At 38.9% G+C, this 14,478-nt stretch overlaps 1 protein-coding gene across 1 annotated transcript in view; it reads left to right on the top strand.

The window, feature by feature from the left end:
- Positions 1 to 14,478, top strand: part of PKHD1 (PKHD1 ciliary IPT domain containing fibrocystin/polyductin) — a 415,790-nt gene that overhangs the window by 191,281 nt on the left and 210,031 nt on the right. Inside the window, exons 45-46 of the mRNA XM_058554174.1 lie at positions 1,524 to 1,659; positions 4,025 to 4,271. Of these exons, the coding sequence (XP_058410157.1) occupies positions 1,524 to 1,659; positions 4,025 to 4,271 (383 nt within the window). The remainder of the gene's footprint in view (positions 1 to 1,523; positions 1,660 to 4,024; positions 4,272 to 14,478) is intronic.

The raw sequence follows: 14,478 nt of genomic DNA on the forward strand, positions 1-14,478 counted from the left end.
GCAACTTCTATATGAGGTACCTTGGTGTAGCTTTTTGTTCTAACCACTATGTTAGGCACTGGGTGGGTCTTTTCAGGCTGGAAAATCATATCCTTACCTTCTGGAAAGTTTTCCTCAGTTATTTCTTTGATAATTCTCTCCTCTATATTTTCCTTTTCTTTTTTTGAAACAATTTTTATTTGGATATTGGACCTGCTGGATTGCTTTTCTAATTTTCTTAATTTTCTCTCTGATTTTCCAACTGCCTTTTTATTCTTTCTAGGATATTTTCTCAATTTTTCTTTCGAATTTATTATTTCTGCTCTCCTGTTTTTGTTCTTTTTCTTTTCTGAAAAATCCTTTTTTAATCTTCTTCTTGTTTCATGGGTATAATATATTTATTTCTCTGAGGTTATTAATGATAGTGTCTAAATTTTCTTCTGATTTCTATACTGGCTTTGTCTTCACTGGGTTTCTTTTCTTCTTTTGTTTCTTTTATCACTATCTTTCATATTAGAGGCCCCTGACAAATTTCTAGTGATCCTCAGATGTACAATTATTTTTAACAGTGGAACTGTGAGGTACTAGCAACCTAATTAGATGGAATTTGTTGAAGAGATTTTGTGGAATACCCTAGAAGCAGTTTTTGTTTCTTTTTAGATGTTTTAATATTTATTTTTTTATATTAACATAACAAATACTGACTTTTTGATGTACATTTTTGTGAATTTTAACATATGCATAGGTTTGTGTGGCCACCACCACTTCAGTCAAGATACAGAACAGTTGCATCAACCCAAAAGAGCAACTTCGGTCTCCATCTTCGAAGCCACATCCTCCTCTCACGTCTAACCCCAGGGGATCACTAATCTATTCTCTGTCACTATAGTTTTGTTTTTTCAACAATCATATAAATGGAATCAGATAGTATGTAATCCTTTGAGACTGACGTCTTTCATTCCCAAATGCTTTTGGGATTCATCTAACTTGTTTCAAGAAATAGTATTTTATTCCTTATTATCGTTGGGTAGTATTCCACTGTATGGAAAACTCCCTATGTTTATCCATTCCTTTGTGGAAGGACATTTGAATTGTTTCCAGATTTGGTGATTGCGAACGGAACTATTATAACCATTTGCATAAGGTTTTATATGAACATGAGTTTTCATTTCTCTGAGGTAAATACCTAGGAGTTGAATTGCTAGGTCAAATGATAAGAATATGTTTAACTTTATAAGAAACTGCCAAACTATTTTCCACAGTGGCTGTACCATTTTCCATTCCCACTAGCAATGGTAAGAGAGTTTCAGTTGTTCGTTACCCTCACCAGCATTGGTATCATCAGTATTTGTTATTTAATCATTCTAATAGGTGTGTGGTATACCTTATTGTGTCCTTTGTCATATATGTGATTTGCAACTATTTTCTCCCAGTCTGTAGCTTGTCTTTTTATTCTTTTGTTTTCATTTGTATGTTATAAATTGTATTTCATGTGGCCAGTCCTCTTATTTTTCGTTCCTTTTTTATTCTTTTCTAAATCACAGGGAAGCCTGTGTATGTCAGCTGGGATCAAAACTCCCAAAAGATGGGAACTGATAGTATCTAACACAACCTTTGTTAACTTTGATCTCACTGACTGTGTGGCCATCAGGACCTGTTCGGGCTGTTCCCGAGGACAGGGTAAGTAGTTTGAATAGAGAAGACAGACAGTAAATAAAGACGATACTCACATAAATATGATACATAGTGGCAAAGCTGTTGTGAATCATTATTTCTTTTAGTTACAAGGTTGCATCAGTAGAAACTGCTGCTCAAATCTCCTGAGAGAAATCCTAGAGGAGGCTGGGGGCTCCCAGTGAGGCTCCTGCAGCTCCTTGTTCTTATGACGCCTCTCACACTCTATCATATGGTGCTGCATCTCTGCTGGACTCTGAGCTTCATAAAGGCAGGGATTATATCTCCTTTCCTCAGTTTGTCATTAATATCTAGTAGCCTGGTACCTGGTCGGTTCCTGGATTATATTAACGAATGGAGTTGGATGGGTAGACATATGGATATAAATTAACACACGTGTAATCTTTCCTGAAAGAGCCAGAGTTTAGGTATTTTAAGTTTTCAAAAGCCCAAAGCTTGTTGTATACACAAAGAGAACCCTAGGAATTCTTGCTCACTTGTTAACCACATCTCAGAGGTGGTGAGAAACACCTTGGGGCACTCATGGGCCAAGGTGAAAAGAAGCAGAGAGCAATCTAGTTGATTTGATCATTGTAAACAAACAAACCAAGTAACTCAAGTAAATATGCTCTTGTGGTTTGAATCACCAATTTAGATAATTGTTTGTTTTTTTAATTAAATGAATAATCAGCAAGTCTCCACTTTCCTTTTTTTTTCCCCTATATAGACAGAGCCAGAGATTGTTTTTATTTGGGTGGCATCTGAATTTAAGACTGTATAAATAATAATAGGAATAAAAACTGCCTTATGGAAATCACTTAAAATCACAATTCCTCAGTTCTTTAATAGCTTCACTGTTTCAAATCATTCATAAGACACTGAAAAAAAGCACATTATTCCTTATGAGCTCTAATCTCTGCTCACTGGATGATGTTGGCTAAGCTATCTCTTTCATTTGTTTAAAAACTGTCTATTCCAGATTCTGTTTAAGGAACTGGGTTCGGGGGGTACAAAGATGAAAAACACATAGTTCTTGTCTTCCAGGAGCTCTCGATCTAGGCACAAAAATAAATGTCTAAGCCATTCTAATAGAGTGTGATGAGTACACTATTAGAGGATTGAATGAGGTGAGATAAGAGAGAAAGGAAGGGGTTCAGGTAAGATTTCATAGAGGTGACTTGAGCAGGGTTTGGAAAGGTGAGTAGAAACTTGCAAGGAGGAATAGGCAGGGAAAAGTTTCTAGGTATTGGGAACAGCACATGCAAAAAATAGAAATTCCAAACAACAAGTTATGCTTGGGGAATTACGAAGAAGTCCAATATGACTGCATCGTAGAGCTGCAGGTGGCTGTGGTATTAGACGGCCTAGAGAAGTTGCAGGAGGTGGAATCATGGAGTCTTAAATGCATGACTTAATTCACTGCATGAACTCTACTGGGATGCAGAATGAAAACATTAGGACCTCTATTTGTTTGTATCTTATTTTTTTATTTTCCTTTTTGTGTATTCTATAATGTACATAATACAGCAATACAGTAGCATATATACTGAGAGATGTGTACAGAATTTTTAAATTTTAATGACAGTGGGGTGAGTATTAGAAGACCTGGGCAGCTGGACTAGCAGCAGTACCAATGAATCACTTGGAGGTGGCGTGAGGGAAAGACTGCTGAGAAGTGTGGCCCGAGAGTTAATACTTAAAAAGGGTCTTACTATTACTATTTGCCCACGATTGATTGAATATTGCTTTTGAGGGTAAATGTTTAAAGTATAAATCTCATAAGAGATGAGGTTAGACTCATGTAAAAGAACTAGAGCAGAAAGATTGAAAGACTAACCCATAGGACCTTTAGTGTTTAGGGATTAGTAAATTGGTGTTCTGAGTCTCTATTTCCCATTAGACAACAGTTTCTCACCCTTGGCACTATTGGCATCTTGGGCTGGGTAATTTTTTGTTGTGAGGACTGTCCTGTGCATCGTAGAATGTCTAGCAGTATCCCTGCCTCTACCCACCAGATGCCAATAGCCCTGCCATCCACCTGGTTGTGACAGTCACAAATGATTCCAAGTGGTGTCAATGTCCCCTGGGGGGCAAAACCACCCCTGGCTGAGAATCACTGCCCTAGAATACAGGCTGCACGAAGACAGTGCCAATACTGCTCTTCTTTTCCTCTGCATCTGCAGCACATACCGCAGAGCCTGGCATGCAGTAAACACTCATGACATTTTTTTTCTTGAATAAATGACTTAATTGTAAAAGTGTATAAATATGCAATTTAAAGTACTGAAAATTTCCCATGAATTCAGCTGCCATTTGTTATGATAGTCTTCTGTACTATCGTGTAACAGTCTTTTTGTCTTCCAATTTGTAGGTGGATTTACTGTGAAGACCAATCAGTTGAAGTTTAGAAACTCTCCAAACTTAGTAGCATTTCCATTTCCTCATGCAGCAGTTTTGGAAGACTTGGATGGGTCTCTGTCTGGGAAAAATAGAAGTCACATTCTTGCTGCCATGGAAACACTTTCAGCTTCTTGTTGGGTCAATACCAGCTTCAGTCAGGTTGTCCCTGGCAGCGTCTGTGGGGAAGATGTTCTCTTTCATCGCATGTCTATTGGTTTGTAAGTTGAATTAATTTCACATTTTCGCTTGCCAACGTGTGTGCATATATCATTCAGACTGTTGATATTTTTAGAAGGGAAATTGTTTTCTAGATTCTAATTAAGTTCTACAAAAGTGATGTGGGAATAATTTTGACAGCTGTCAAATCACAAGTTTATGATAGTTTTAGGCTGATTCAAATGGCAGTTAACTCTCAATGTCAGTAGATCAGAGCTCATAGCCCTTGACCTCTTACTGACATTTTGAGCTAGTAGCTTCCTCTTGAAAAGACTTGCAACCAACAGAGAATTTGAAATGTATTTAAAATAAAAGTATTATTAAAAAATTCCAGTGATGTCCCTTCTCATTTATATACATGTACTCTCCCCAAGCTCTTTTTAAGTGTTCAGCATTCTCCAGGGAAGCAATTGCTGATGCCTTCCTATTAGTTGCAAAGTTGCTTCTCTCCAGTTCATTTTCCTTGTTAATTTCATGAACTATTGGATTCGTACAATACATTTCCTATTAATATTGGAGCAAGGACTCCTTGGTTATGCTACTCGAACTACCGTTAAGTCAGCAGCTGGGCTGTTTATAATGCATAATAGGATTGCTTCTGCTCTCTTTAATTTCCAGGTAATGATTGCTGAGTGGCTAGGGTTCTATCTTTTACCTATGTCAAAAGCATTGTGTATATTTAGCCACACTTCTTTCCTTCCTTTGTTTTAAGTGTCCTGACTGCAAGAATATTAAGTCAAATGATTCAGCCAGACCATGCTGGCTTATTTAAACAGGTAAACTCCAGAGAGTGAGTCAGTGTGGTTAGGATTGCAGTAAGTCTGCATTTTGAATGCATATGGAATCAGTATCTTGACATTCTGTTTTAGAAGGCTTACTAATACACCGCTAGCATTGAATAGTCTAAAAATTTTCCACTGTTGCTTTCCAAGATTGTTTATTATTCTATCTAATGTTAACGGGCTCAATTCCAGTGAGTAACATGGCAACGTGGAGGGATATATTTTCATTTCTAATCATTTTGATTGTGCCAAGCATGATTTTTTTTTTCATTCTCAGGAATGCATCCTAATTTTTATTGTTATTTTAGTGATTTTACCAATGATGTTTTAATGAGTGTTTTGAGATTTACCAAAGTCAGTGATTTATTTCTTATATGAATTTTTTTAAATGAGGAAAATTAAAGCAAATTTGTGTAGTTAAAAAGAACATTAAGTGCTTATATGATATTTATTTCTCTGTGTTTTTAATACTCCTTTTTTGTGCCTTACTTTGACACCTACTGGGAGACCATCTCTTAGAGGCACATAGCAATGTGGTGTTAGAAGGCTCTGCAGAAGGGATCCTGTCTGATCATCTGTTCTTTGAGATCTTTGGGACAGGATAGTTAGGTGCTTACTTTGGCAGGAGGTCACAATCCCGGCACTCAGGGACTGATAAGGTCAATAATCCTGATGCAATAGTCTCAGTAGTTTCTAAAGTCTCCACTAGGGTGGAAAACTTGTCTTGGTTTATCTGGAATTTTCCTGGTTTTAAAATAGAAAATCTCATGTCCCAGAAACTCTCCAGTCTTAAGAAAACCAGGATAGTTGGTCACCCTACTTCCTAGGTTTCTATTTAAAAATTTTCAGGTTGACCCATAGGTCTGTGGACAAATGCCCAACTAACCCAAATTAGCCCCAGGGAAGTCTCAGCGCACTCCCAATTATAAGTTTCTTGGCCCCAATGTCCTCACCTCGAGGATAACGTGATTGGATGAGATGATCTCCAAGGCCTCACTGGTCAAAGTGCGTCAGCATCACCTGGGAGCTTGTTGGACCTGGGGACTCAGGCTCCACCACAGACATCCTGAATCAGAATCCCCGGGTGATCTATGGTCAAGTTTTAGAAGCACTGCTCTAAGGTCCTTCTAACTTTATCCTTCTATGATTCTATCCCTAGCTATTTGTGCTCAGTGACTTGATCTTTGTCCCAGAGCATTATAACCTCATTAGGAACATGTCAGAGCTAATGAGCAATTTGAATTCGGCGTAGATACAAACTTTGCTGCATTTCATGGAGAAAGGATTAATTTGTTGTGCTGTTTGCCCTGGAGCAAGCACCCTAAGAGTTGATTTACAAAGCTCTCACAGTCATGGTCTTTTGGGGTTGCATGTTGATGGAGATCTGAAATGGCACAGGCACCCTGCTGTTCTCACTTACTCCCCTCCCTCAGCACGGGGTCTCCAGAGGGCAGGGCGTGAGGGCTTACATAGCTGCATAAACAAGACACCCCTTCCCTGTTTGCTAACAACCAAGTGGTTGGAGTGTAATGTCTTCCGTGGAGGGCCCTCTCTCTGGTCCATTTTCACTGTAAGTTCTCTGTTTGGCGTTGGGAACCTTCTATCCCTGTCCCTCACTACCTTGTGTAAGTCTGATGGGTGCCCACATTGGTAACATGTCCTGTTTTACAGCTTCCTCTGCCTCAGCCTTAGCAGTTGGGTCGACAGAGGTATATAAATATTTGAAGTTGGCGATTATGTTTAATATTTAGGTGAAGAAAAAATTCAAACGCTCTACAAGACAGAGTCTACTTTATGTTTTGTTAAAATGACCACGTGCTTGATCTGCATGAGTGCTACTTATATTATTCTCTCTCTCACTCACTAGTTCTAAAAACATGCTCTTTTTAGGAGCCACAGGTATTCTGGATAGTGTTCCTTTCCTAGCTTCTGTTTCTACTGATCTCATTCTCCCAACGCCATCCTTCCTGATAAGACGGGGGTGGTCGTAGCCCTACTAATGTAACTCAGGGCCTCATTTCAGAAAAATGCCCGTGACCCTTTTCTCCAGAGGTCTCATAATGATGACATGCCTCACATGGTTCTTGGATTTATCGATCCCCAAACTTCTTCTGTTTTCTTCTGTATAGAGGTGATTAGATGGAATAAGGATAATGTTACCCATAGACTTTTATGTGCTCCTTCTAGATCTCCTTTTTAAGCTCTTCTCCTTGTCCCTTAAAGGCTAGTGTTCCTTAGGGTTCTGTGAGGAGCTTTTCTTTCGTCTCAAATCATACTCTTCCCAAGTGATCTAGATTATTTCACGGCCTCAGTTAACATTCACTGATGATTCCAGATTTTTTCCCTCCAGTCTACACTGCTCTACTGAACTCTGGACCCATTTATCCAACTGATCTTAGGATCTGCACTGTCCACTATTGTAGCCACTAGCCATACATGGCTACTAAACACTTGAAATGTGGTTCATCCAAATTGAGATGTGCTGTAAGTGTAAATTATACACCATATTTCTAAAACTTCACATAAAAAAGAATGTAAAATATCTCAATGATTTGTCTATATTGATTATGTTGAAATGGTAATATTTTTGATATATTGTGTTTAATATATTATTAAAATTAATTTCACCTGTTTCTTTTCATGCTGGCTTGCCTTTATGGCTTGCATTGTATTTCTATTGAGCAGAAATGCTTCCAGTATTTCCACTAGAGTATTTAATAGCCATCTCAAACTCAACTTGTCAAAACTGAACTTATAGTCTTTGTCCATATATCTGTTCCTCCCTGCGTGTTCAGAATCCCTAGATGTTCAGGCAAATGCCTCGGTTATCTAAACCAGAAACATGGAGTCATCCTTGACTCATCTTCTTATCTTATTTCTCACATAAATCACCTAGAAAGTCTAGTCCATTTTATCTCCTTAAAAAATTCCTCTTGAGTCTTTCTACTTCTCTCCCTCCCAGCTTCCCGTCTCTAGTCCAGGCCATCATTGCCTCTCACCTGTATAACCACAACAGCCTCTTAGCTTGCGGCCTTGCTGTGCTCCCCTCCTTAAACTTTGTAAATGCACATCTAGTCTTGCCATTCATTCATTCCCTTGCCTGAAACTTTAGTGGCTTCCCAGTGCCTTTTAAAGAAAGTCCAACATCCTTAATGTCTCATGGGCCCTTCATGACCTGCTCCTTATTTATAGTTCAGCATCATCTCTCAGCACTCTGCCCTCCCTTCCCTGCATTTTATGCCGCAGCCACACTCAACTTCTTTGTGCTTTCCGATTCATAAGGTTCAGCTTCCATGAACTCAGCACGAAGGTCATTTTCTCTGGCAAGCTTCCCTGAGCTTCCTGCACAGGTTTTGGTATCCCTGCTGTGTGCTGGCTCTCTATACTTACTCTAACCAATGCTCGTAGCTCCTGCATAGCTTGATAAATTGTCCTCTCCTCTCATAGATGGTAAATAGGATGGGGATAGTGTTTTTGTTTGTATTTGTTTGTATTATAGTGCTCAATACCATGCTGAACACATCGTAACTCAATAAGATTAGTATTGAATAAATGGATATAAATTAAAAAATTGTAGACTCTCCAAATCTTCCTCTAGTGTCCGTATTGTCCATTTCTCTTGGGGTATGCTTATGAGGAGTCCATGGCCCTCAACTTTTCTTCAGAAGACCAGAATTAAAATACTATCCTCAGTCTTTGTTTCTGAAATTCCCCGGAACATCTAATGCTTAAGAATTTCCTTTCATAACGTCTTCTGGGCTTTGCTTTCCTGGAGCTATCAGTTGACCCCTTGATGCATTTTAACAGCTGATCCCTTCTCCACTCTGCCCCTATCCCACCCCCGCTAAGTCAGTAGTTCGCCTACATTTACAGTTATCTTCTTGCTCTGGTGGTGTGGATGCATAGAACTGTGATGGGGAGAATGAAAACTCAACCCTTACATCTGTCATCTGGGAATTATTATTATTATTTTTTGGTCTAGAGCACTCTAGAGCTCCTTCAGTTGTCATAGACTTATTCAGATAACAATAAATCAAACCTCGATGTGTCTTCCAATTATTGACTCGATTGACAGAAGGGGAAATTAAAAGAGTTTATAAGATGTTGTAGGTTGGCCAACCAGTCCTTTTAAGTGTTTATAGGATGTACATAAAATAAAGTCAGGACATACACATATATTTGTAATTATTTTTCAAAGACTGAAGAATAGAGAAGTAATTAAGAATCATTTGTGGGTACAAGTCATAGCCCCCCCCACACACACACACCCTTCCTAGGTGTATTCCTTTGGACAAGTTACTTCCCCACTTTTGCTTCAATTCTCACATCAGTGAAATGGGCATAATAGTATTTATCTCACAGGGTCATTGCCTGGTATGTAGTATAAGTGCCCAATAAATGTTGTCTTTAAAAATCTCTACATTCGTGATGTACAAAATGACATATAAATGTCCTATTACTTGAATAAAATACTATATATGTTTATATTTCTGAGAAACAAATGCCTAGCAAGAGAATTAAATTTGCTCAAATGTAACTTAATCCAATTCTTGAAAAATAGGGAGTACTTTCCAATAGTCAGACGACATTGTACCAATCCAGCAAAACCTCCCGAGGTAGTCATAGAATCTGGAGTCATTCAGGACACAGTCTTTGATTCATTGTGCCCCAGTACCGTCTGTTTTTTCCTTCCTACTTCTCCCGGAAGAGAAAAGGTTAACATGTTTGTTGATCACCTTGATTCTTAGATCTTGCTTAATATCCTCTCCTGTAGCGCTAGCGTTCAGTTTTTACCTACGTAACTGCTCTTAATGTGTCAGTGTTCAAAGGGTGAGGCACCCCCTGCCTCTGTGAATGCAAAAGTAAAGAAGAGTTCAAATGGAAATTTTGGCCCAGCTTTTCCTTTAATAATCCCCTAACTCTTCTTCCTAGGGATAAATAGGCATAGCATCACTAATGGTATCTTTTCAGTCCCCCCCCCCCAAAAAAAAAAAAACCATGTGAAACAGGAAAATTCCAAGAAGTATTATCCTCTCTTGGCAGCAGAAGTTACAGAAGTAAAATAGAAAAAGATCTAAAAATCGTAATGGACCCCAAACTGAGGAAAGCATCAACAATACTACATGGTTATGACATTTCATGAATAATAAAAGAGTTCAGTAGTGTGCTGGTAAATATTTAACAACCAGCTCTCTGGAATAAAAAGCACTGATGTGTAGCATTCGCCTAATTCCATGGTGAAAATGCTCTCACATGACCCACATAGGCTACCATCGTGACATCACAGACCACGGCATTGGGAAGAGGGACTGACAATGAGCCTGAGAGCCGGGGTCAGTCGGTTCCCCCAAAGCACCAGGTGTGTGCACGTGTAAAAGGGAAGATTCCTTTCTTCGTCTAACTCCCTACCTGATGCGTAAAATTGTTTTTCAATATTCTTGGCCAGTAGTTGTCTACCTTGGGGTTATATAGCTCCAGTGGTATTATTCTCATGTGCTGAGGCAGCCTCCAGCTGGATTCAGCAGATCAAGAGAGGAGATGCAAGTGTACGAAGGACCATCTTAGAAAGGATGATAGAATATATTGCTTCTCTTCATGGATTAAGATAGAATAAGTGAGAAGTATTGTCCTAATGGTAAAAAACCATAGACACTACCTTTGAGGAGATGCTGGGTTGATTCTGGGGCTTCTCTACAATAAATTATTATTGCTTTAGCCAACTCTGAAAAAAGATAAACAGAAATATACACCTGCAAAGTCACGGAGGAGTGGTGGCAGGGTGTGCCTGCCAGACACACAAGGATTATAAGGCTTGCGTCTCTGCCTACCAGCTCTAATTTGTGAATGTAAAGATTGTTAAAAGTTGGAGGGAAGACTGAATGTTGTGATTTCTTTCCTCTTACTCAGAAGGAGAAATATTTGTGTTTCTCAATTAATAAGGGTATATATTAAAAAACCCTTACTGATACACATAAAATATTACTGGATGATGGCAGATCAGCAGGTAGGATAGTGGTTCTCTGACAAGGACTTGTATGAGCCCAGTGTATTTTTAAAGGATGCTCAAGCAAGCCATGCCCCAAAAACTTGTTGGTTGTGCTCAGAATTTTGACTTTGTCCTCTTTGTGCAGTAAAAGATGAGAGCGACAACAGCAGGCACTAGCATTCAATAGATGTGAGCAGCACCTTTGGGGGCTAGTTATTATGATGTGTCTGGCTTAGGAGATGTGTAATTGTAAAGGCTTTATTTCACAATTGTTCCGAACTGAGAGCATTTAGAGCTCAATGCAATGTTTGTCTTAATACACAGAGATATGGACCCTCAGGAAAAGTAAGCTAATGGTAAACACAAACCAGGGAGTTAATATTTGTTCTCACTGATATTGCTGATTGCCTAACAAATCCTTTGTGAGCAGTATATATTCAACAGTTCTGCACAGTGTATGGGCACTAAATGACATAACTGTTTATGCAACTAGTATTGTAAATTGGTACTTAGGTTGGAAAGTTTTATCAAGTGATAGTGCTATATTTCTAGAGGAAAATGTCTCTTAATTGAAAACAGGCTTGGTTATTAAAAAAAAGGAAGAAAAATTAAGACACTGCACAGAACAGGGAAGGCTTGTAGTCCTGTTGCCTTTTTGATTGTATACAGGAGCTATTACTGACGCAGAGGTAAGAGTTAACATTTAAAATGGACTGGTTGCCTCCTGATTTCTTGCACATAAAGCCATGAGAAGTTCAGGGAGAGACTTCTTCCCCTAGTAATGAAGCTCTCTGCTGCTAATGGCCCATGCAGACTCCCTTGGCTCCTCCAAATTGGAAATACTTTTGTGCTCCTTTGCTTCATTAACAGTAAAGAGAGGGAGATTGGTGGCTATTTAGGGCACAGGGAAATTGGTGGCTATTTGGGGCAAGCGAAAATTGCAGTAATTATGGTTAGTAAATTTTCTTCATGGTGTTCTTTGATTCTTGATGTTCTTTTGCTGCTTTTCAGAAGAGCCCACCACTGTCAGTGCTGGCATTTGGCCTAGAAGGATGGGAGCTGATTTGACTTAGAATTTTTTCGCCCCCACTGATGGCCAACAGAAGGGCTCTTGCCTACTGGGAGATGGGTTTTTTACATTTTGATTTGCTTTCCAGAGTAAACCATGTAACCCTTTCCACTACCAGCTGCGATAAAGGTATATGTGATAACCTCCTTCTATACCTTATTGCACCGCAGAAAGCTGGTATTGCACATGAGTGCCAGTGAAATTGCATTTCACACAAACCTTGGTTGAGATGGATGGGGTTGCTTGACAGGATCAAGGCAATGCGTGCAGAAGGAAGAGGAGAGGTAATTTAGGATCACGATGTGCTATGGCGAGTTTCTGGTTGATCAAGAGGTTAGCATTAGATTACTGGATGCTAGTTGGAAGGAGAAGGGCATCCAAAGGAAGGTACAACAGTCTCAAAGACAAATAGACCTGAATAATTGTTAGCATTTAGCAGTTTTACAATATTTGAAGAGAGGGTCAGGTTGATAAGGGCCTTCAGAGACTGGGGAGCACAGTCTGAAAAACGGCTCCTTCAACAATTGAAATTGCAGTCTGTAGAAACGGAACCAGAAGAAATCATATCCTGAAAACCGATTTATCAATGTGATGCTGATGGAAATTTGAGACGTAATTAAGTCTAGTCAAAGTGTTTAGGGGGATTCTTAGGGCCATATTGCCAGAATGAAGAAGCATTTCTGGAAATATGCATGATGTCTTAAGAAAAGGGTGACAAAATATAGATTGGCAAGGCAAAGTGAGTGACAAAATATGGATTGGAGGAATTTGATGTGAAAAGATGGATGCTTTTGAACAAATAGAATTCTTTTTTGGGTCTATAGTTTAAAAAAACTATTTGTAAAATTGGTTTAACTGAGAGCACTTGACTAGGATAGAAAAGATATAAGTTCATAAGGAAAACTTAAACCAGGGCCCACTATTAGTGTAGATTGCTTGTATACACCCAGGAGAAGTTTTCTGACCACCAAACGTAAGTGTTTAAGTCCTCTTGGCAATTATGCTATTGACTTCGGTTGACTGTATCAAGCTCTGATAACTTATGATCAACTGCTTATCTCCTTTGATTAATAAGTTTACAAGAAATCTCCTGTCACTTGTGTGGTTTTCTGGGTAGACTTCCCTGTTGGGAAGAAACACCACTAAGTAGTCCATTGGAGTGTTCTAGTTCATTTAACCCCTGTTTATTCATTCAACAAATATTTATTGAATACCCATTATGTGAAATGCAGTTTTATTTCTTACCGTGAATTATTAAATGGAAATTCTGACTTATCAATTAGTCTCTCTTGGATGTAGGTCTTGTGATTCATTTTCCAGAGCCCATATATACCATATATCTGAAAGGATGCACTTTTGGAAACTAACACACTCAGAATCATTCTCTGGACTGTGGGGAATCCCACCTTATATACTGACCGTGGTAGCCACTGCAGCCCACTTCTCTGCCTCTTTGGTATTTCTTGGTCCCACCTTATCTCTTCTCATCACATTTGTTTTGCATTTATTTCCCAGAAGCCTATCTTTGTTCCTTACATGTATTAGTTGGGCCAGATTGTTCTGGATGATCTCTTGGGACTCTGAGACATGGTTTCAGTCAGGGGAAGAGAGAGCCATGACAATTGAGGACAAATGGCTGAAAATACAAGGAAGAAAATTAAGCTTTTAAAGCTTGTCTAAAGATTAAAATTTAAAAATAAATTCCATAAATGGAGGAAGAATTTGAGGATAGGAATGCCACATAACTGGAAGAGGGGCCCGGGTAAACTATGGAAGAAATTCCTGTAATGGATTGGAAGTTAGAACAGGTGACCCTCATGTCCAGTCTGATTCTAAGAAGATGAGTTGAGGATTGTCCTTTAGTTCTAGTTTAAATCCTCATGAAAAAAAAACCCTAAGTATCCCAAGCCCAGAGAGAGGAAGAAGTACCCCCACCCCGAGATTTCTACAGGTTCAGTGAATGCTGCGTAGGGAGTCTGAGGAAAGAGTAGTTCTTTTGTTCCAAAGGCCCTGAGCATTCATCCTTTTCATTTTATTAATTAGCGGATGAGACGAATGCATTTAATCTTATGAGAAATATGTATCAAGTACTGCATTGTCAGGGCCAGGTCTCTGTACTGTGAAAGGTGTTTTCAAATGACCAAATATCCTGGGTAAACCTCTAGATGTTAAAAAAAGTAGTGCAGAATGGCAGATCTGGCGCATCTGAGGTTCTTTCTTAAATGAGTTGTAGGTAGATGTTGCTGGCTTTGGTGAAAGACTGAATACTTTATATAGATTCTCTGTGTTTTACAGTAGCTATATGAGATACATGCTATCGTTGCCTCCATTTTAAAAAAAAGGAAATTAAAGTTTAAAGAGAGTCAGTAACT

Source organism: Diceros bicornis, chromosome 14 (assembly GCF_020826845.1).
Source record: "Diceros bicornis minor isolate mBicDic1 chromosome 14, mDicBic1.mat.cur, whole genome shotgun sequence".
Taxonomy (NCBI): domain Eukaryota; kingdom Metazoa; phylum Chordata; class Mammalia; order Perissodactyla; family Rhinocerotidae; genus Diceros; species Diceros bicornis.